A 21633-nucleotide genomic window follows, 5' to 3' on the forward strand; every position below is an offset into this window, starting at 1 on the left:
CAGAGAGAAACCATCCTTTGTTCTCCTAGTGTCATGGAGAGGTAGCCAGGGCCCTTAGCACGCCTGCACCTTGTCCCAGCCTCCATCGTACATGAAAAAGCTGAGCTCCAGCAGAGAAGGTGGGCCTGGGAGGCGGATCTGGGATACAGTCCAAGCAGATTGCCAGATCCTGGCCCTCACCCTTGCAGGGGTCACATAGAGGCATTCGGTAGGTCACCTCATGAGGGATGAGAGGTTGCAGGGTTGGACAGGGGTTACAGAAGAGGTTCACTCAGCTTCCTGGGTCTCTGGCTCAAAGACAACCCTTAGGTGTCCCAAGGGGGCTCCACATATGTGCAACAGTCCCATCAACTGTCTTGCCTCAGGAAGCCTGGTGGGGGTGGAGAAGTGGGGGGTTGGGCATGCTATTTGTTGGTTAAGGAACATACTGGCCCCAACACCTGTGTACTGCCCACACTGTGAAAGGTTCAGAAGGCTCCAGCTTATCATTATTGACATAACAGAAGAAACAAATTTTTCTGACAATTCTAGACTCTGGGTCTTTTCTATGTAAGGTCAACTCCTATGTAAAAATTGCCCAATAAAACCCAGCCATTTCTGTCCATTCTTCAGTGAGGGCTGCATAAGGAATAAAGCATATTTGGTGGAAAACGTTCATTCCACAAAACTTTTGAATTTTGTGTGTCTTCCCTCCTCCCTCCCCTACCCCTACCCAAGAAGTTTCAGGCCCTGACCTGGATAAAGAAAATTTCAGTTCTGTAACCCATACTTTTTACTCTAAAAACTGTACTATACATTCTCTTTACTTAAAGGGAACGGAACCGACTCAGCGGGGAGCACTTGCCTAGTAGTCTTGAGGGCCTTGGTTTCATGCTGCCACCAAAAAAAGAAAAACTTTACCAAATCAGTAACTTGCCCCCCCCCCATAGAAGTTTTCAAAGTAGATTTACGCGAGCTTTAAAGTTCAGGAAAGGATATATATTCCCCACCACCACCAGCACTAGCCAGAGCCATGATCTAGCTGTGTGGTGACCTAGTCCCTTAGACAGTCCCAGAAAGTGACAAGGACAGAGCACAGCATACACAGCCAAGAGGCGGGAGTTCTCCTATCTCTGGGTCATGCTGTCACTGAGCACGAGGCTTGTAGTTTCAGAGCAGTGTTAACTATTCATCTGGAAGCAAGGGCCAAAGTTCTTGTCTGGGATAACGGTATAGTAAGTAGTGAGTAGGCAGTACAAGGATATGCTTTTCACAAATGTTGCACACACACACACAAAATCAGTCCTGCCTCCCCACCCAAGCCTCAAATAAAAAGGTGTTCTTGATTTCGTTGCTTTCTAATGGCATCATTGCCGTGCTATAGCTAACGACACGTGATCAGCAGAGCACAGAAAGCCAGTGACTGTTATAAGGATTCAGGCATTATGCTGGCCTACCTCTATCACCTGGACTGCACTCAGGCAGTACCCTGGTCAGCCCAGGGTTCCATGGAGGTGCAAAGGACCCTTTAAGAGAAAGACCCCACCCACTTAACGGTCTTTCTAACCTCTCTTTTCCTGCTCCTCCCTTTCCACTCTCTCCCGCTCTCCTCTTTAGTGCTGTTCCTCTAGGGCAGACCCGACTTTTTCTGTCTCCCTCTTCTTTCCTGTCCTCCCTCCCTCTGTCTGTCTCTTTACCTCTTTCCTCTTCCCTTCTCCCTTCCATCTCTGTTCCTAATTGGCCAACACCTGCCCCTCCCTTTGCTCCCTGTCCCAGTAAACTCCATGTGGGTTTGTTGAAGTTTTGTGTTTCATTGTGTTACATCGCGAAGCTGCACCTGCAGCAAAAACAATACCATTTTGGGTACTGTGACTCGGATAGGCTCTCCTAGTGCCTGCATTTCCTCTCCTGGTCTAAGCTGCACTGGGACCTTGTCCTCATCTCTAGTTCACTTGCAACAGACTCATCTTCCAGCTCCCCGACCACTCCCCCCCATCCACCAGCAGCATTGGCTGCTGCAGCAAAGCAACGACTGTGGGTTCTGGGCGGGGACTTCTTTCATTTCTGGCTGGCCTGGGCCAGAACCAGCAACATGGGCGAAGACTTTGGGCACTTTTGTAGGCATGAATGACAAAACCTGAAGAATCAGACTTCTGCGAGCCGGGCATGATGGCACACGCCTTTAGTCTAGCACAGGGGAGGCAGAGGCAGGAGGTGGCCAGCCTGGTCTACATAGTGAGTTCCAGGATAGCCAGGGCTATGTAGAGAGCCCCTCCACCCTCACTTGGGAAGAAAGGCAGGGAGAGAATCAGACTGCTGGGAGTGGCTTGATTCACAGAGGCATTGATCCGATGAGTTTCTGCCCTTGCCCCATCCAAATAGAGAGGCCCTGGGCTTTTTATTTTTCCTTAAGCGTCTATAGGTCCTGCCCCTCTTGGGATGAAATCCGAAGTCTCTGGAGCGAGGTGTCAGCCACTCCCCCACCCCCGTTTTCCTTGAACTCCCATTTCTACCTGGGGGCCCTGTGTTGTTTCCGCTTTGCACTAGTGTCCCCAAACTTCGCCATACCCTGCCCCTCCGCAGAAAGGCCCTCTCCAAACACCCCATCTGAAGTAGGGTTGCCCAACCCCATTTCAGTGACTTTTGCATGTCTTTCCTTCAGGGCACTTCAAGTTTTGTGCGTTTCTGTGCTAGCTAGTCTCTTCTGGTCCTATCAGTCAGTCTGTGTAACCAAGTCCTCTATAACATGCTCACAAGCGTTCGTTTAAGTGAGCTAGGAAGGGCCTTGGCCCTGGTGCTGGGTACCTGCCCTAGGTGCCGCCAGGGGTGTGTCAGGCGACCCACAAGGCCCAGCCTAGGCTAGCAGGGACGAAGGAAGGGCTTGTTTCTAAGTTTGTCCTGACCTGCAGAGGGCCCAGCTCTTAAGAAGGGGCAAGCCTCCTCCCCAGCTCTCTGGCCCTGCTGCGGGAAGCAGCGGCACTGGTGCCAGACTGCCTTAGAAGCTCTGCAGTTGGCGGTTGGGGAAACGTTGGGAGCGAAGCGCCCAACCCCCCTCTTCACCCCATCTCCATGGATACCCACACTTCCCCCACCCACCAGTAACTAGGCGGCCTCTGGAGGCCTCCAGTGAGGACTGTGCAGCAGCCACTTACTGCGCTACCCCACCATGTCTGCTCACAGACCCTTCTCCAGAGAAGCGGTCAGTAGGACTAGGGAGGGGGTTGGGGGTTGGAATGTTTGTTGCCTGCTCAGACCTGCACTAGTATTTTTTGCAGCCCCACCCTCCTCTGTATGATCTGGTGAATGGCTGCCTAGCATAAGCCAGAGAGGGCCCAGAGGTTCCCCCTTGGGCCGTATTCCAGGTAACCTGAGGCCATTGCGTTGGGGACTGCTCCCCTCCCACACATCCGGTGCTTGTAGGTGCCTCCTTTTACTCTTTGCCTAGAAAACCGAAAACACTGCACAGACCTCTGCTTACCTTCTCCCCCAGACTGGACCATGCCTACGAGTGTCAGAGAGGCTGAGGGTGTAAGACCCTCTGTACAGGCCTGTAATTGTCCAGAGTCCCACAGGGTTGCAGCGTCTTTGGTTTGGCTGACCTGCAAGAAGACCCCCGGGGTACCAGCCACCTGAGACCACCTGGAGGAGCTGGCTTCTCCAGTGACTACAGGATGGAGGCCCATTCCTGTATCTTCCAGCATCTATGACTCATTATCTCAAATCCAGACCACTGGTCCCTGTGGTGTCAGGGACACTGCGACCAGTGGTTCCAACACTTGCCTGGGACACATAGCAGCCGCACTCACAACTCTAGTCTGGAATATTGTATTTCTAGTCAATTTTTGTCCCAGAAAAAAATGATAAAACACCAAGAAAACCAAAAAACAAAGCAAAACACACAGACCAGGTCAAATCCTTCTTAGGGCTGCTCAGACTCTCTGGCTGGGAGAGAATAGAAGCGAACCAAAGCACTTCCTGAGGGTTAGAGCTGGAGGGAGCAAAGGCTCTACTGCTGTGTGAAGCTCAGTGTGGACCCAGGCTACATGACCTGCTCGAGTAGTGTGTGTGTGTGTGTGTGTGTGTGTGTGTGTGTGTGAGAGAGAGAGAGAGAGAGAGAGAGAGAGAGAGAGAGAGAGAGAGAGAGAGAGAGAGAGAGAGAGAGAGAGAGAGAGGAGAGAGAGAGAGGAGGGAGGAGAGAGAGGGCACCAGCCTGCGTGCAGCTGGAGTTAGGGCAGTTGTGAACAGCCAGGTGGGTACTGGAAACACTGAGCCTCTGGAAGGGCAGCAGGTGCAGTCATACTTAAAAAAAAAAACCAAACCCACACTGATCCTCGCTCAGTCTGATAGCACATGCCTGCCATCCTAATACTTAGGAGGTTAAGGCCTTGTTTCAAAACAAATCCCTTAGATGAAGACAAAACAGAAGACAGTTCAGTGGTTACAAGCTGTGACCCAGCACTCAGGCAGGTTTACTGTTCCCAGGTCAGAGGGCATCTAGACAGGATGGACGGGGCCTAGAAAATCCCAAACTGCTCCCTTAGGAGTGTTTAAAGTTGTTACTTTTCTTTTCTCAGGGCCTATCCAGTCTTTACCAGTTCAATGTTTTGTTTCTATGAGAAGGAACTCAGCAACTTTCTAGACGCCTGCCTTCTCTGGTTATATTTCTTGAGGGTTCACCAGGATTTGAGAAGGACCGACAAGATGTATTATATACTTGACTGAAAATCTCAAAGACGGTTGAGTTGGCTGTAATGCATCCAGTACTCCAAGGCCCCTTCTGAGCAAGGGGACACTCCAAGCTCAGATAGCATGGTGAAACCCCAGTAAGTTCCCACTCCATTAGGGCTCCGGCTCTGATGGAGTGAGGTGATCTGATCTTTTTTGACTGGAAGGAGATTGCTCCCTTGAGAACCAAGGTAGACACTTAGGCTGCCATTCCTAAACCAAGAGGCTGAGCGAACTGGACCTCAAGAAATGGACACCAAAGAATAGATGGTTTTCCCAAGGAGGAAGGGGCAGAGAGGGCAGGCTCCCCACTCAGTATACCTGGGGAAGGTTCAGGGAGAGGCTCACTCCTCTGCCAGATTGCTACCTCACCCCATGCCCTCTTGGGCCCTCCTGTGAGCTTTGACTAGGTAGGCACAGGCACCTGGGGATAGGCAGCTGTGGGAAGACTTGCTCAGCTGCCTCTTGCTCCTAGTAGTATGCTGGCAAAAGCTGCAGCTGTCTTCCTACGTAGACACCAGCATTGCTCTGAGTTACAGGTAGGGCATGCCTGGAACTCGGAGGCTGCTGATAGAGCTAGCAGGGAAAGTTCCATCTTCTTGTTGGGAGTCACCCATGGGTGCTGGCAGTGCTGAAGGGTTGTCTGTCTGGAACCTATGTGTCTACCAGAGTCTTAGCCTTGGTCTTCCCTGTAACTCTCAAAAGAGGTATGAGTGAACCATATGTGAACTCTGAGACAGGAACTTTGGTGGCAGGAACAGCGTCAGGATGACAAATTGCTGAGAGCCTTTATCATTTATTACAGGAGTAGCAATTAATATTTAGGTATCAACCCACCAGAATTAGCTTCTGATGGAGAAAATGCCTGGGTGCTTTATATTCTCAAAAAGGCCCCAGAAAAAGGCGATCCCTCGTCACTGGGCGTTGGCAGTAAGAGCTTCAGCCTCCTGTCTCACACAGCCCCTTACTCCATTCACTCTTCTCCACATCTTGAGTTTAGCCGGACCGGACGCTTCACAAGTCACATCTCCCCTCTGAGACATGAGGTGTCCTCCTTTTCTCAAGATCTTATCTGCCTACCTGGCTCTTGACAGATAAGCATGCTTGATATCCTTAATACTGTCAGAAAGTTAATTGTATTAGATATATAAGTTGGAAGTCTTGTGGAAAAAAAAAGAACTTTTAAAGATTTTTTTTGTTTTGTTTTGTTTTTCGAGACAGGGTTTCTCTATATTGCTTTGGAGGTTGTCCTGGAACTCCCTCTGTAGACCAGGCTGGTCTCGAACTCACAGAGATCCGCCTGCCTCTGCCTCCCGAGTGCTGGGATTAAAGGCGTGCGCCACCAACGCCCGGCGACCAACAGTGCTTTATTCATCAACCAATAGGACAACATATACACAGAAGGACTTCCCCCATCACCCCTCCACATACATCCCTTCCTCTACCCCAAGCCTCCTTTGTAGCCGTCTATGAGTGAAGAGCTCTCTGGTGGCTTCGCAGCAGGCACCAGCTGTGGGGCTCAGTGGGAGAAGGCTTTATGAACACACCTGAGTCCCCGGCTCCTGTCCCCAGCACTTGGAACAGTCAGTCCATGGGGAAAAGAGAAAGGACCCTTCATTCACATCAGTTTTCCAGATGCCAGTATCAGCTAATAAGCAAAGGGATCAGCTTGCTTGGGAAGGAGGCTGGAGGTAAAGGCTCTGCTGGCTCTTGATGCCTGTCTGTCTGTCCATACCCCCAGCCACATTGTCTCTTCTTCCTTGCTGCCTGTTTTTTGCTTCTTCATGACATCTATGCTGTCATCTTTACTTTCCAACCGCTGTGACATAAACAAAAAAGGACATTGCCCATTCTCTAAACCAGGTACCTGTGAAAAGTTATTTCCTCTGGGTATTTGCGCTTGCTTACAAACTTGAGAAGTACATTTACTCCAGAGTTCCTCTTGAATGTTGGGTCTTATAAGACAAGAGATTCATTAAGGCCAAGGGGCACATAAAAGGTCATACTCAGCAAAGATTCTGAACAGACTTGCCCTTCTTTCATGGAAGCCAAAGAGGAAGAGAAGATACAGGCACCCACCCCAGAGGACGCCCTGCAGAGGAGACAGGGATCTGGACGATGTTCCCGTATATCTTTTTTTTTTTGTAATATTTTTATTTAAATTAGAAACATGAATGCTTCACATGTCAATCCCAGCTCCCTCTCCCACCCCTCCTCCCTTGTCCCTCCACCAGCCCCTCAGCCCCCCACCCAATTCCCACATCATTCCCCAGGGAGGCCCTTCTTGGGGGGATCTCTAGAGTCTGTCATTTCATCCAGGGCAGGACCTAGGCCCTTCCCCATGTGTCCAGGCTGAGAGAGCATCCTCTATTTGGAATGGGCTCCCAAAGATCATTCATAAACCATGGTAAACACTGATCTACTACCCAAGATCCCAGTGATTTCTGTGGCCTCTTCACTGAGACTACATTCATGGAGTCTGGATCAGTCCCCGGTTGGCCTCTCAGGCATCAGTCTGGGATCCCGTATATCTTATATGTCTTACAGATGGGGAGTCATCAGCAAAGGCTCCCCAGACTGTGTCCTTACCCACTGGGATCTCTTGATCATGGGCCTAAGAAGGGAATTGCTGATACTTTTCTGCACACTGGTTAAATCACCACTGTACGCAGACTCTGCATGGGTTCAGAGATCAGACTGGTTTCTTACTGAGGGAAGCTTTGGAGGATAGTTCCCGTGTCATTTAAGTACTTCACAATTTCTGCTGAGAGTTGTCAATATAAAGACCTTCAGGAGAGCCCCCAGAAGCAACAGAGTTTCGCCAGGTATAGCAGAGAGCCCTTGCTGCTGTAGAGTCTAGCAAACAAGGGGTTAAATTTGAGGCCTCTGAAGGCAGAGTGGCATGTTCTGAGTACCTGGGATAGATGATTCTCCTAGGTCTGGCCTCCCATGGTTAAGGGTGGTGTGTAACATCTAATTCCACTTCAGACACTACCTCCTCCAGCCTGGCCATGGCATGGTCACTATCACAGGGGCTTCTGCAGGACAGAAGATATTGCTCCCAATTAGATATCCCTACCCAACTAGGGGTGACTTTAGGCCATTAAAGAGTTGCCTTATCTGTAAGGACACTGTTACAGGTGCTACTTGTTGCGACCTTGAGTGCTTGTCCTGATGGCTGTGCAGAGAGATCCAAGAGGAGAGGTGGATATTAAGAGCCACTGTTGGATAGTGGGCAGGCTAGTTGGCAAATGACAGACCAGCATGTGTCTGGAGCCTTGCTGGTCAAGGCTGAAAGGAACAGTGAGCTGAATGAAACCTGTTTTAGTTGGATGACACTGGTCTGAGACAGGACACAAGTAGTCTAGCAATTATCTGAGGACTAGATGGGACTATAATAGCACAGGCTTGTAATGGGCTGGTAGGCTTGGTTTATGAAGGTTCAGAGGGAAGTTTTAGAGTCCCTTAAAGATTCTCAGGGCCATTCATGTGCTCCATGGTTCCTGGTCAGACATCTATTGTCTTTAAGAGATCAGCTAATGGCTGTAGGATGTCCTGGCCTTTGTGGTGAATAGCTTTTATCTAAATAACAACTGACCTAGGCCCAGGAGAGTTTAAATCTGAAGGCTAGTGATACATGCTGGTATGGAGTGACTGAAGGCAGCCACAGAGTGTCTTTAGGATTAAGGGAAGTAATTGCTCTCTGCCCTTTATACATGATAATAGATGTCTTCTGCCATTGCCCCACCTTTGGATGGTTACTCAAGATGACGCATCAATAAACTGGGCGCATTGAGTATTGACTGACCCTGCCCTCCTGATATGATCTTATGTCTCTTCTTTAATGCCCAGTCCTGAAGACATCAGTACGCAACATATGGCCCCTCAATGTGGGCCTAATATAGACAGGACCTGACAATCGAGGCTAACCTAGGTCAGAGGGACCACGCTGTCAGCCAGACTTGGTAATGTGTTAAGAGTCTCTCAAATGGCACTGGCTTAGTGGCAAAGAGCTGCAGGAAATACCAGGGCTGTGATGACCACTAAGAACAGCCGCAGCTGGCCTGAGTCCGAGATGAGCTGTGTGCTGCAGAAGGCAGAGCCGGAGAAGCACTGGTCGGATGATGTGTGGGTCCAGACACCGGATACTGAGCTCTTATTGTGTTGTTCCCGGGTTCTTCCCTCTTGGAATTAGGAGGGTGTGTATTTTTTTCTATTTGTTTCTCTGGGATTTGTGCAAATGACTTTGCATTGGCTCCTGGGCTTCCCCTAGTATACCAATAGGCTGAGGAGCTCCTACCTTTCTCTATTCCAAATCTGGCTGTGTCTCTAATTCTCTGACCAATCACGTGAGGCTGGAGGGGAGCAGCACCAGTCACATATGCAAATGGCCCTCCTGATTCCTCTCAGGGCTTGTGTGGTCTATTAAAGGAGGACATGGGCAGACAGTGGGGGACTTAGCCATGGATAGGGTGTAGAAACCCTAGTTTAGTCTGGAGGGACCAGACTAGACCTCATTAGTTGCTTGCTGCTTACAGATTTGACAAGTTCATCCGGGTGGACTGAGGAATCATGGAAGCAAGAAGGCCACTCTGATTCAAGACTTCTCTGTCCCCCTCTATCTCCTTGCAGATAGAACTGTCTGGTTCCAAGAAAGGTACATTCAGCTGTCCCTCAAACATGTGGCACAATTAAATCCCCAGGAACTCAAACAACCCTGTCTCTTTCCTGGTTAGGAGGCATGACCCCAATATTCTCTGGGACCCACACACATCCACAGAGCGTTCTTAGCAGTGTACACAGTAGAGGGTATTATAGACTTCCAATCACTTGTCACCCCAAGTCTAGCCAAAGCTTCAGGTTAGACCACATAACCCAGTAGGTAAGACCCATCTGGACAAAATAAGGAGGACAGGTACTCAAGTTCCAGCCAATCGTCCCTGGACTCAACAAGGTATTTCCTGTTCAGTGCAAACCACTGAGTTCAGTGTTAGAGAGGGACAAATGCTTTTGTGTATACATTAAGTTGTCACGTGCTGTTTGGGCTCACTGAGAACTGGCTCTGGAGGTGGGATTTGGCCCTCCCACCCACCATGTTTTGCCTCAAAATGTCTTCCAGTACTCCCTTTCCTAAGTCAGTCTGGCCCTGACACTGTGACAGGAAGAAAGGACAGCAAAATAACCAGAGTAAAGGCCTCTGACTATTATTTATTTCGCAAATAATAAAGCTATGTCTCTGCTATATAATATCCATTCAAAACCAAAAGCAGTTACAGGAGACCACTCCATCCATGTACTGTATGAAGACTGTCCTGTGTTCTAAGGTTTACGTAGGACCTTACCAAGCCCCATAGTTTACCAGCATGTATACAGGTAATGATAATTTATTATGTATGCAGTTTGGGTACAACTTTTATTAAGGAGGTATTGATGTTATGTTCCATTAAGATGGCTAGTGACAAGAGCCTGAGCAAGTTATATAAGGTATGTAGGTCAGAGTTCAATATACTGATGTCAGACCTTGGCTTAAATCAATGGCTACTGGTCTATTCTCTGTAATAGTTACAAGAACTGTCTTAAAGAACAAAAATGTATGTATGTAATTAAAGTTTAAGTGCTTGGATTTCACACAAGAGTTATCTAATATTACACAGTTGTTACAGAAGCAGATACCTTCTGGGTGTTCAATAACCACATTCAGAGGCTATGCTAAGGTGGTCAGAGGGATGAGACGGCAGAATCTTTCCATTTTTCTCTCCAAAGTCAATTAGGTTTTGGGGGACTGTAAGGCATCTCTCAAATGTTAGCTGTGGGGAGTCTCTTATTCTTTTGTTCAGGGCCATGGATACCCCACATGGTGAGCTCTACCCAGTGTCCAGTCTACAAAGCAGACCGTCAATACAGAAGAAAAATGTGCTCCATGTTTCCAAGCAAAGCCCAGGTCAAGCAAAGCCTTTGACTTGTCACACTGATGGAAAATCTGGTACAAGGAGTCTAGAGGAGCCAACGGTTCTCAAGTCTGTGACCCCTGAGGACCAAATATGCAAATGACCTCAACAGTGAAACAAACAAAAAACATGATTATGGTCACATGTATGGCCTTGAACACCCAGCAGGAAAGTATAGCTAAACAGTTTAAGGCAGTGGTTCTCAACCTCTAGGTTGCAACCATTTGAAAACATGTCTGGTGGTCTTAGGCACTGAGACAACTCTCAGTAGCAAAATCACAGTTATGAAATAGTGATGAAAATAAATTTATGGTTGGGCGGTTCCTAAGATCATTGGGAATGTGTTTCCTGGTGTTTGAGAGCCAGAGGTTGAAACCGCTGGTTTAAGGGCATCATATTCTCTGCATATTAGGCTTAGACCCATATGAGTTGTTTACACTGTTTCTAACAATTTTTTTTATTACATACAGTGTTCTGCCTACTACCAGAAGAGGGCACCAGACTGAATTGTAGATGGTTGTGAGCGACCATGTGGTTGCTGGGAATTGAACTCAGAACCTCTGGAAGAGCAGTCAGTGCTCTTAAACTCTGAGCCATCTCTCCAGCCCCCATGTATCTAACAATTTATTTTTTATTTCTTTTGGTTTTTTTGAGATAGGGCTTCTCTGTGTTGTTTTAGAGCCTGTCCTGGAACTCCCTCTGTAGACCAGGCTGGCCTTGAACTCACAGAGATCCTCCTGCCTCTGCCTCCCGAGTGCTGGGATTAAAGGTGTGCGCCACCAACGCCCGGCTGTTTCTAACATTTTTTAACTGAGAAAAACGCTGCCATGATAGGGCGCCAAGCCCTTGCCTGAAGTTCTCCTTTCTACAGGAGAAACAGTTAGCTGTAACTGAACCCTACGAAGTAAACAAACTCCAGGTGATGTGGTGCTCCGTCAGTGGTATGGCATGTCAGTGGTATGGCCTAGCAACGAGAACATTCTGAATCCTGTAAACTAAGGCAGTTCAGTTCTGCTAGAGTGGTGCACAGAGGCAATGTGAAGGGACAGTGAGCCCCCTAAAGGAAGGAGGGAACAGACTCCCCAGTAACCTTCCAGCCCTCAGCATATCCTACTTGGCAGAGGCCATACTCACAAACCAGGTTATAGGAAACAGCACTCATAGTTGTTGCTAGTGGTGGGTGTTTCTGTGTGATCCAGGGCCTCACCAGGCAAGTGTGAGTCTCCAAGTCAAACCCTAAGCCCAGAATTTGGCTGAGGTGGGCATTTCTTCACTACTAGAAACTCAGGAATGTGTCAGTGAAGTATTCCAGGGGTTTAAAAGGAGGGTACAAAGCTGGCTGTATGTAGGAGAATGTATTTGATTTTTTTTTTGAGACACCCAGGCTGTCCCAGAACACCACCTACCTCTACCTCTAGAGATTAAAAACATGTACCACCTCCCCTCCTCCAGCCTTGTATTTGAATTTTTTTGAGACAGGTTTCACAAAACTACGTAGCCCAGGCTAGCCCCCAACTCCCCTTCCTCTTGCCCTAGCCTCCTCACTGGTATATTGTCAAATCTGTCTTGGGGAAATGGTTTTATCAGATCGAGTGTGGCTAGATTTCTGACGGAGGACTGACCCTAAATGCTCAAGAGATCCTCCTGCCTCAGTCTCCTTCTGTTTCATCTACAAGTACATCACAATGCCCAGAAAAATGTAATTTTTAACAATGAGGTCTGTGCCAAGGGGCAGGAGAAGGAAGGAGAGCAACAGGAGCGTGAAGATTCTGGTGAGGAGGTCAATAAAACCTCAGTGGACACACTAAGAATCACTACTGATTAAAGTGGACACTAGGGGGCAGCCTTTCAGGCTTAGCACAGGGTTTATGTATGCTAGGTTACAGGTTTACCACCACCAGAAGAGAAAAATCTGTGGAAAGTGATAACTGTGATTTGGTGCCAGAGTCCATCTGCTTGTCTGACACAGACAGAACCCCCACCCCCACTCTAGGGTCAGGCTATATCTGAAAGCAACAAATGGCCCAAGGTCACCAGCATTTCATGTCCCATCTTTCCCAATACTGTGATTAAGAAAAAGATCCCCACTAGGGCAGCTATTCTTGGGTTAGGCTGACGGCAACCCTGCCTCTAAGTACCAAGAGGTCCAATGAACACAGAATATCCGCACACAGCCAAAGTCTGCAAGGAAAAAAAAAGACAGGGCAGCTGTTCTTTGTTCCTGTTAAGTTTTATTGGCATCACGTTCGTCTCTTTACAGAAGAACTCGGCCTACACCCTAGAATGTAGACTTCTGGAGGGGAAGTGCTCCGGGAAGCAAGCCATGATGCAGGGCAGGACCTCGGGAGGGGACACAACCCAAGAGGTGGGTGAGTTAGTGCTGGGCCACGCCTGGGTGAAGTGGGGAAAGGAGGGGTCTGCTACCTACAGGTACCACAGCCCTGAAAGGAGCGCCTTCTAGAACAAAGGTAGAGTCACCAGGACAGGTCAGGTGGGGTCTCCTTTCCTCTTAGAGTAGGATATTGATCTAAAGGGCATAGTAAAGTGTTGAACACAAGGAAAAAAACAGAAAAGGGAAAAATGAGAATTTAATCTTTGAAATAACAGCAATTTATCCATTGTACACACTACTGTATTATGCAAATCAACCTTTTGGAAAATTTAGACACAGAAGCGAATTGTCTAGTTCAGTTATCCCTCTGGAGAGATGAAAAGCTTTTTGGCTCGTAAGTCTTTGATAAAAGGCGTACATAATTCTTGTGTCTACTGTACAGAATACTGCTGCTAGCTGGACTTTCAAATTTGAGTCTCTAACACTCTTGTAATCCAGACAGGGTTCAACCCTCCACCTTGCACGCCTGCATTAGAGGACTTAAACACACAATCCAGGAATTCCTTACACTAATTTATACATTTTAATTGGTTGCATATATTAACATGTACTATAAGATTCTTTTCTAAGAAGCATTACATAATAAATGGATACTGTAAAAAGATCTGATTAGTTAAAAGTAACAAGCATTAACAGATACATACAAAACAGCCTGTTCAGAATGGAGGGGGGGGCACCAGCCTTCCCACAGGACCTTCAAGGAGGGGTAGGGGTAAAAGACCACAAGACCGTTAAAAAAAAATCAGATACTTAGACACAGATGAACTGTGAACAGTTCTCTCACTGTCCAGTGAACAAAAAGAGTAAGCGTTCCATGCCCACTGCACCCCAGAGCACCCAGGGTCTCTGCCATATGCCATACACAGAGCTCATGGTGGGTAACTGCCCCAAGAGCCTGTCAGGCACAGGCTAGAGTTTGCTTGCTGTGTGTGTGTGTGTGTGTGTGTGTGTGTGTGTGGTGTGTGGTGTGTGGTGTGGTGTGGTGTGTGTGTGTGTGCGTACACGCACATGTGGTGGATAACTGGTGTGTTTCTTTTGGCAGCTGGATGTGAGAGATCACGTTCTGTTCTGTTTAGAGGAGGAGGGACGCATATTGAAGGCCTACGTGTGTTCTTGGTCTGTGAAGGACTCTGTGCTCTGTGCTCACTGCCCCTTCAACAACTGCAGCTCTCTGCAGAGGCCTTCACCCGGTCATTCTTGTCCAGTTTGATGGGTTCAGGGAATTCATTGTACAGCTCCACTTCTGTTTCCTGGTCAGAGGAAAGAGAGAGAGGGTGATGACCTGGGACACAGGGACATTCCAGTCTTCAGCTTGGCCTAGGGACAGACTTGCCCTCTGCCTGCACACAGAAGAGTGGCAGACTAAGGAGGTTTGGTCAGCAGGAGCCATCTCCACAGCAGCATCCTGAGGCTGACTGAGCACAGGGTGCACACCCAGCTCCAGTGCTTTCTGTGGCCCCAGCACTGCCAGTCCTCACCCGTCAGCTCAGCCCTGCTCCCCATGCTACCACGTCCCACTGAGTTCTCTGGACTATTGTCCAGGAGCAGTCCTTCTTCCCAAGGCTCGTTTCCCACATGTTGTGGCCTGAGGGGCAGAGTGGTGGTTAATGTCATCACCTGTGCTGCCTGAGCAGCTAAGATGGGCTCCAGTCACTTCCTGGACTGACACTTGAACCGAGCGCCCACACACCAAGCCTTGGGGCTTACCCCTTAGCACTGTATCCAAGAAGGAAAGTTTCCTAAGCAGTACTGTTTTTATTTTATTCATTAAGTTACAAAAATGTGAAATATCTGTGAATACATGGTGAACACAGTAGGAGCTTTACTAGGGTCTAACATATCAAGTGTGTAACATAGTATTCTTAGTGTACTTACAAAGCTGGGCCACCATCCCATCAGTTCTGAACACTCATCACCCCAAAAGAAACTCTGTGCCACTTAGCAGCCATCTTTACAAATGTAGGAGTGGAAGCCAGGGCTTCATATACGTTAAGGAGGCACTCTGCCTATGAGCCATGCTTCACCCTAGACCTGTCTCCTTTCTGTTGCTATACATAGGGCTTTCCCTATCTTCCTCTGTAGCTTAGCCTGGCCCTGGATTTGTGGGCAATCTTCCTGCTTCTACAAGGAGAGCAAGCAAGCATACCATACCCCGCTTGTTGACACAGGCTTCATTTCAGCCTCTGTGCTAGAGCCTTGCTTCACTCCACTGCTCCTGTGGCTGAATGGCATCCATCTGCAGTAGATGAACCACCTTTTGCTTGGACACTCATCAGCCAGTGAACATTTGTGTTGTTTTGACTTTGGTTATTATAGGCAACAATAAATTTATAAATCATACTCCTGTCAGTACTGATATGTACATTTAACACAAAAAGCGGAGCATGAATAACAGCCTTGGACAGAACTGGTATCAGCCCAAAGTGTATATGCGGAAGCCCTAACCTCCAGTGTGCCTATGCCTGGAGTACACAGATTAGACACGGTTATCTATGGCATCTGATTTCACAGGACTTTTGTGTTTCTTTTTCAGATGGGGTCTCCTCATATGTATCTCAGGCTGGCATTGAACTCACTATGTATCAGAACTTGAACTCCTAGATCCTCCTGCCTCTACCCGGTGCTGGGATTACAAGGCATGTATTACCATGCAGGTTTATGTCATACTGAAGCTAGATCCCAGGGTCTCATGAACACCAGGAGAGCCCTCTATACCCACTGAGCTCGAGCTCCAGAGCTCAGAGCTGTTGCTACTGAGACAGCCCACAGGGTTTATCACACTTGCTCTCTTAGCAAAGCAGCCCTGTTTGGACACAGCCAAGAAGACAGCCATCTACATGACAGGAGAATCTCAAACCCAGTGAGTCAGCACCTTGGCCCCAGACTCTAAAATTGTGACAACAAAATAAAATGTCATATGCATAAGCTGCCCAATCTATGGTATTTTGTTATGGCCCACCCAAGTAGATAATACAATTCCCACAAAAATCTCAACAAGTTTCTCTAGTTGGAAGGTAGTTACAGGTAGGCAAAACTATACACTAAAGATAGTGAAATAAAGATGGTCCAGGTAAAGCTGTGGTTCTCAACTTGTGGGCTGGGAGCTGGGATCCCTTTTGGAGTCGGGCATCAGATATTTACAATTCATGAAACAGCAATGAAATATTTTTATGGTTAGGGTCACCACAACATGAGGAGTTGAATAAAGGGTTGTAGCATTAAGATGGTTGAGAACCACTGAGGTAAAGGAACCCAGGCATGGCCAAGACAGTCAGGAATTCTGGAAGAAGAGCACTGGTCACACTTCAAGGGAACAACAGCTACTTCCCACACTCACTCCTGCTGGGAATGTGGGTTCTCGGAAGGGAAAGGACCAAAGCTGAGTTATACCCAGGCCTTTAAAATGTATCTGACAGAAAGATGACTTTTTCTTGTTAGACACAAGGTTGTCTACATCCCAGGGTAGCCTCAAATTTGCATTGTTGCTGAAGCTGGCCTTAAACTCCTGATCCTCCTGCCTCCGCTTCCCAAACGCTGGGAAGATAGCATGTTCTACCACATCTGGTCTCTTCTGTTTTCTGTGCAGTCCTAGACCTTTCCATCCTCCACTCCCTTACCTCAGCTCCCTAAGTGCTGAAATGTCAAGCAAGCACCACCACAGCAGCTAAGAGCCTTTTCCCCTAGGGCCAAAGGCTATCAAAAACAAGAGCTGGAGAGGAGATTAAAGGAAGTTGGAAGGTAGGCAGAGGTAGTATCTACTCCCCAAGAGTTGATAAGGTCACTCTGGGCATACTCTCGAGGACCACTTCTGAAAGGACCACACATTGGTGTAAGGACCCTTAGTGAGTCAGGGAAGTAAAAATCCCCAGGTATCCTCGTCTGGAGAATTCAAAAGGAGACCTAGGTTCCAGGAAAGACAAGATGAAATATTAAAAAGCACAACAAATCTCATGAGAATGCACAAGGGGTCAGCCAAGATTCTGTGCTGGCCATTCAAAGAGAATATCATTGTTGTGGGATATTTTGATACTTGACACTCCTGAGACTGTTCAATAAAGTTATACTTTGAATTAGGGCAGAGCCAGTGACTTACTGATTTGAGTTCTCTTGGTTCTGGGATAAGGGAAGAGATGTGTTTTTGGGGTGTATCCAGCCCAAAAGGAAGGTCAGCTAGCTGCTACTCAACCTCTCTGAGCTAGCAGGTTTTCACCCCAGCCTTTGACTTCTGAGTCTTACTGATAGAGATTCAATTTAAAACTACGGGTGGGGCACTGACAGAGGGGCCATGGGGTGGCAGACAATGATGAAAATGTCAATAGTTTCATATGTAGCTGCTAAGCTGACAGACATCAGACCACCAGTAGCCAGCCTAGGAGGAGAGGCTCAAAGGGACAGTGCTATGAAGACAGCAGTTAAGAGTTGTGGCACCACTTACAGCTGGGGAGCTTCCCTGGGTGAACCACCCAGCCTCATCCTAACAGCAGCTCAGTCTAACAGAGCCTCTAGGGGTCATCTCACAGAAAGAGGAACAGCCGGGTGGAGGAAGCCTGACGGGTGCCAGTCAACACAACAGAAATAGGAGACAATTCCATGGGTTTGAATTTTCACATGGATACATACATACATGCTAAGAAAAATCCATGGAGGGTAGACTGGAGGGTGAAGAGAGCATGTTGGGAGGGCGCTTTCTCAGCATTTGGATGAACTGCCTGGGTAGGCCTACCACCACTGTCATGAAGCACTTTTGCATTGCCCCTCTAAGCCAGGACTCCTACCTCTGGAACAATTCATTCCAAGTCTCTGTCACCCACACAGCCAGTAGTTCTGTCCTGCTGAGAACCAGTGCATTATCAACCCAGCTTCTTAGAGGTGGGAGAACCTGCCTTGACTTTCAAGCTACCACCTACCTCACGTGTCCCTGCAGACACATACTGTTTTCTATATTGTGCATGATGACACCTTGTAGCCTGCTTTAATTTTCCATGGCCCACATTAAAAAAAAAAAAACCCATACTGTGACAAGTCCCAGGATCCTCTCTAGATTGGCTACACTTCCAGCACTACTATGTTGTCCTAGCTAGCCTTGAATTTGCCATCCTGTCTCAGCTTCCTGCAATAGTTGGAATTACGGGTCTACATCAGAGGCCTAGCCTCTACACTGCCTTGGCACATGGTACCTTCTCATAGAGGAGAGTAGTTGAAAGCTCTGAGTTCCCTGACATAGTTTGCTTATATTTCTTACTTGTGTATGTACATAACTACTCTCAGGAAAGTGTCACCTCATGGTTTGAGATTGAGTCAGAGGACCATGATCACCCTTCAGCGATGGCCTTGTGTCTTGAGGCAAAGGGCAGAAGCTCAGACATGATGGCAGCTGGGATCTGATTCAAGTTCATCTCATTAACTAGAAGCATTGCTAAGCAAGAGGCCTCAGGTGGCCTGATATCTTCAAAGTCCAGGAGCAAACAAGCCCACACCTCCTTCACCAGGGTGTCTGTTTTGTTCCCCCAAGGTCTTACTATGGAACTCATTCAAGGACCAGGCTGCCCTGGAAGGCTCTGTATCTTAGGTAAGTGTTCTATCACCCAGCCATACCCCAGGTCTGCCCTGTGTCTTCTACACGACTAACAAAGCCGTGGATCTCCAAAGGACTGAGGCAGAGTATGCTGTGACCTACCCATCCAGAGAAGTACCCTGGTTTTTCCAGCTGCAGCTTGGGAAGAAAGGCATCTAGGAAAGAACACAGGCATCACCAGAGGGCGCCCTGCAGCTGCAGAGCCCTGGACCCACCTGTTTAAGGGCATTCCGAGCAATTGTCTGGAAGGCCTGCTCCACATTGATGGCTTCCTTGGCACTGGTCTCAAAGTAGGGAATGTTGTTTTTGCTGTAGCACCAAGCCTGTGCCCTCTTTGTGGCCACCTACAGGAAGGAGGACATTAGTGACGTGAACAGTGGACAATGACTCAGTCCTCTCCAGCACAAGTACACAAGTGAGAACAGATCTGGGAATGAGGATGAGTGTGGCCTATAAACCTGGAGGTCTGGTCACTCTGCTGTCCAGTCAGACCTTATGGCCCTTAGCAGTGTGCCACAGGTCAAGAGCCAATCCCAGGAGGTGGAAAGTGGCTCCACGCCCATCTCTGGTATAACCCTTTCCACTTGCTCATCTTGGGCCACCTGAAGAAATGGCAAGTGGCACAGGTTTTGCAGCGCTCACCCCTTAGAGCTCTCCTTCCCCTGCCCCAGCCAAGAAACAGACAAAATCTGGAAAGGGAAAGAGATAGTCAGAAATAAGCTGAGCTAAAATTAACAAAACCATGTTCCAACAGAAATGCTGTGTAGAATCACAGCTGAGCCAACATGACTCAAGGCCCACAGCATTCTTCCATCCTGAAGTGAGAAAACCAATTCCTTCCTTTAAGGTACAGAGAGGGAACCGAGGTCCTGAAAACAAGACAGCCCCACATCAAAGTTGGCTAGGGTCAACCCAGTGACAAGCACTCCCACTAGCACCTTCCCAGATTATTCTGAACCTGGAAGAGAGCCCTCCAAACTCCAAGGTACCAGAGGACCTGTGATGGTAAGTGTTATGTTAGCACTTACTTGTCTGTTTTCAAGGTCAATCTTGTTTCCCAACACAACAAAAGGAAAGTTCTCAGGATCCCGGGGGCTGGCCTGGATAAGAAACTCGTCTCTCCAGCTGTCAAGGGTTTTGAATGTGTTAGGGGCAGTCACATCAAACACCAGAACACAGCAATCTGCACCTCTGTAGAAGGCCACACCAAGAGACTGGAACCGTTCTTGACCAGCTGTGTCCCAGATCTGCAAGAAGCAAAACACCTAGTCTTTAGGAGGTTCTCTCTTCTCTCTCTTCTCTCTCTCTCTCTCTCTCTCTCTCCCTCTCTCTCTCTCTCTGTGTGTGTGTGTGTGTGTGTGTATGCAGGTACACACGCATGTACAGGGGGAAGAGACATGAGCCTCCTCTATCTTCTCCCAGGTATGTACACAGAACATGAAGAAGGTACAGCCTCAACACTTATGTATTCTGGGAACTTCCTAAGGGCTTGATTATTGTGCTTTATGTAAGTGTTCTATGTAGCCACACAGGCACTGAACTTGCAATTCTTCTGCCTCAGCTTCCTTGGTGTTGACATTACAAGTATGTATTACCACCAGCTTTCCTAAGGGTAGTAGAAATAAAACATTACTGACTAAAATGAATATTTCTATCAATGGATTTTGAACAATGTCAAAGTGGTATTTGTTCTTAGTTTAATACGAAAGCAAAATTAATTAAAAACCCTTACTAAAAGATCTGGAGATACAAGAACAACAGAGTAGAAGCTAGCAACTGTTCAGCACAGTTACTGTCCTACATGGCCATGTTTCACTTAGGTGCAAATGGTATATGGAACTTAAAAAAATAAAAAAGAGTAGAAAGAGGAAGAGGAGGAGAAAGGAGGAGGAAAGAGGAAAATTGAGGCATTATTCCTGGCAAGTTTCTAAATCTACCTTAGCTTCAATCTTACAAATTTCATATTTGTCAATTAATAAAGAACAAAAGAATACAACCCTATGTCAAATGGTCCTTTCCCAAATGAAATGTTTTCTCTTTTATTTCCCAAATTATACCCATATATTTTACCTATCCAATGCTTTGATATAATTTTTTATATCAGAAGAAATTTGGAGATGGAACACATGGACCCATGAATGCTAAGTACACATTCTACCATCTGATAAGTATTAATAAAGCCACTACTTATTTTACAATTTATTTTTTTAAGAGTAAACCTATGGTTGGAGATGGCTCAGCAGTTAAAAGCACTTCATGGATACTAGGGTTTGATTGCCAGCTCCTACATGTCAACTTGTAACTATCTGTAATTCCAATTCCAGGATATATGATGCCTTCTTGTGGCAGGCAGAAATGTGATGCAGAGACATGCATGCACATGAAACATTACCCCGTGACACTTTCTCCTCACTCCCCAGGAGTAAAGTGGTTCCTGAAGAAACGTCTTACAGCAATAGTACTGTCCTCTTCTCATATCCAAACTTAACAGCTAATAGTACCCCCTACCTGATTACACTGCACTCTATTCCCTGACCATCCACACTCATATGCAGGGCTGCAATGAATACTCTTGATACTTCTCTCCTCCTGCCCACACTGAGAAGAGCACCACGCCTGCCTGCCTGCCTGCCTGCCTGCTCCATCTCAACATTATTCCAATTCCCTGCAATCAGGCTTCCTGGCCACTAAGGTTTCTCTGTGACTGCCAGATAGTTGTACTCTGCCCACTTAACACAGGCTGCCTGGCAGCATGTGCTCCTGTTCAGTAATTACTTTGGTTATTTGGGAATCACATTATTTAGGTATTTGATTTAATGTGGTCGAACTCAATCTTGACCTTTTATGACTTGTTCTGGCTGCACTTTAAATGTCAAAGGTCAAAAACAGCCTCTACTTTCCATCAGAACTTTGTTTTTCGAGACAGGGTTCCTCTGTATTGTCTTGGAGCCTGTCCTGGAACTCGCTTGGTAGACCAGGCTGGCCTTGAACTCACAGAGATCCACCTGCCTCTG

The 21633-nt window shown here is 47.5% G+C and overlaps 1 protein-coding gene and 1 long non-coding RNA gene across 2 annotated transcripts in view; one reads left to right on the forward strand and one right to left on the reverse strand.

Moving 5' to 3' along the window:
* Positions 1 to 1711: 1711 nt before the first annotated feature.
* LOC121137084 lies at positions 1712 to 20265 on the forward strand. Its single transcript, XR_005874306.1, has 2 exons — positions 1712 to 3178; positions 15127 to 20265. It is a non-coding gene; the product is annotated as an uncharacterized LOC121137084 (long non-coding RNA).
* The window catches only part of Rab7a (RAB7A, member RAS oncogene family), a 53173-nt gene continuing 44406 nt past the window's right edge, over positions 12867 to 21633 (reverse strand). The window contains exons 4-6 of the mRNA XM_040738923.1: positions 19648 to 19866; positions 18835 to 18963; positions 12867 to 14294 (exon numbers count right to left, since the gene is read on the reverse strand). Of these exons, the coding sequence (XP_040594857.1) occupies positions 14199 to 14294; positions 18835 to 18963; positions 19648 to 19866 (444 nt within the window). The 3' untranslated portion in view covers positions 12867 to 14198. The remainder of the gene's footprint in view (positions 14295 to 18834; positions 18964 to 19647; positions 19867 to 21633) is intronic.

Source organism: Mesocricetus auratus, unplaced genomic scaffold, assembly GCF_017639785.1.
Source record: "Mesocricetus auratus isolate SY011 unplaced genomic scaffold, BCM_Maur_2.0 Super-Scaffold_100676, whole genome shotgun sequence".
Taxonomy (NCBI): Eukaryota; Metazoa; Chordata; class Mammalia; order Rodentia; family Cricetidae; genus Mesocricetus; species Mesocricetus auratus.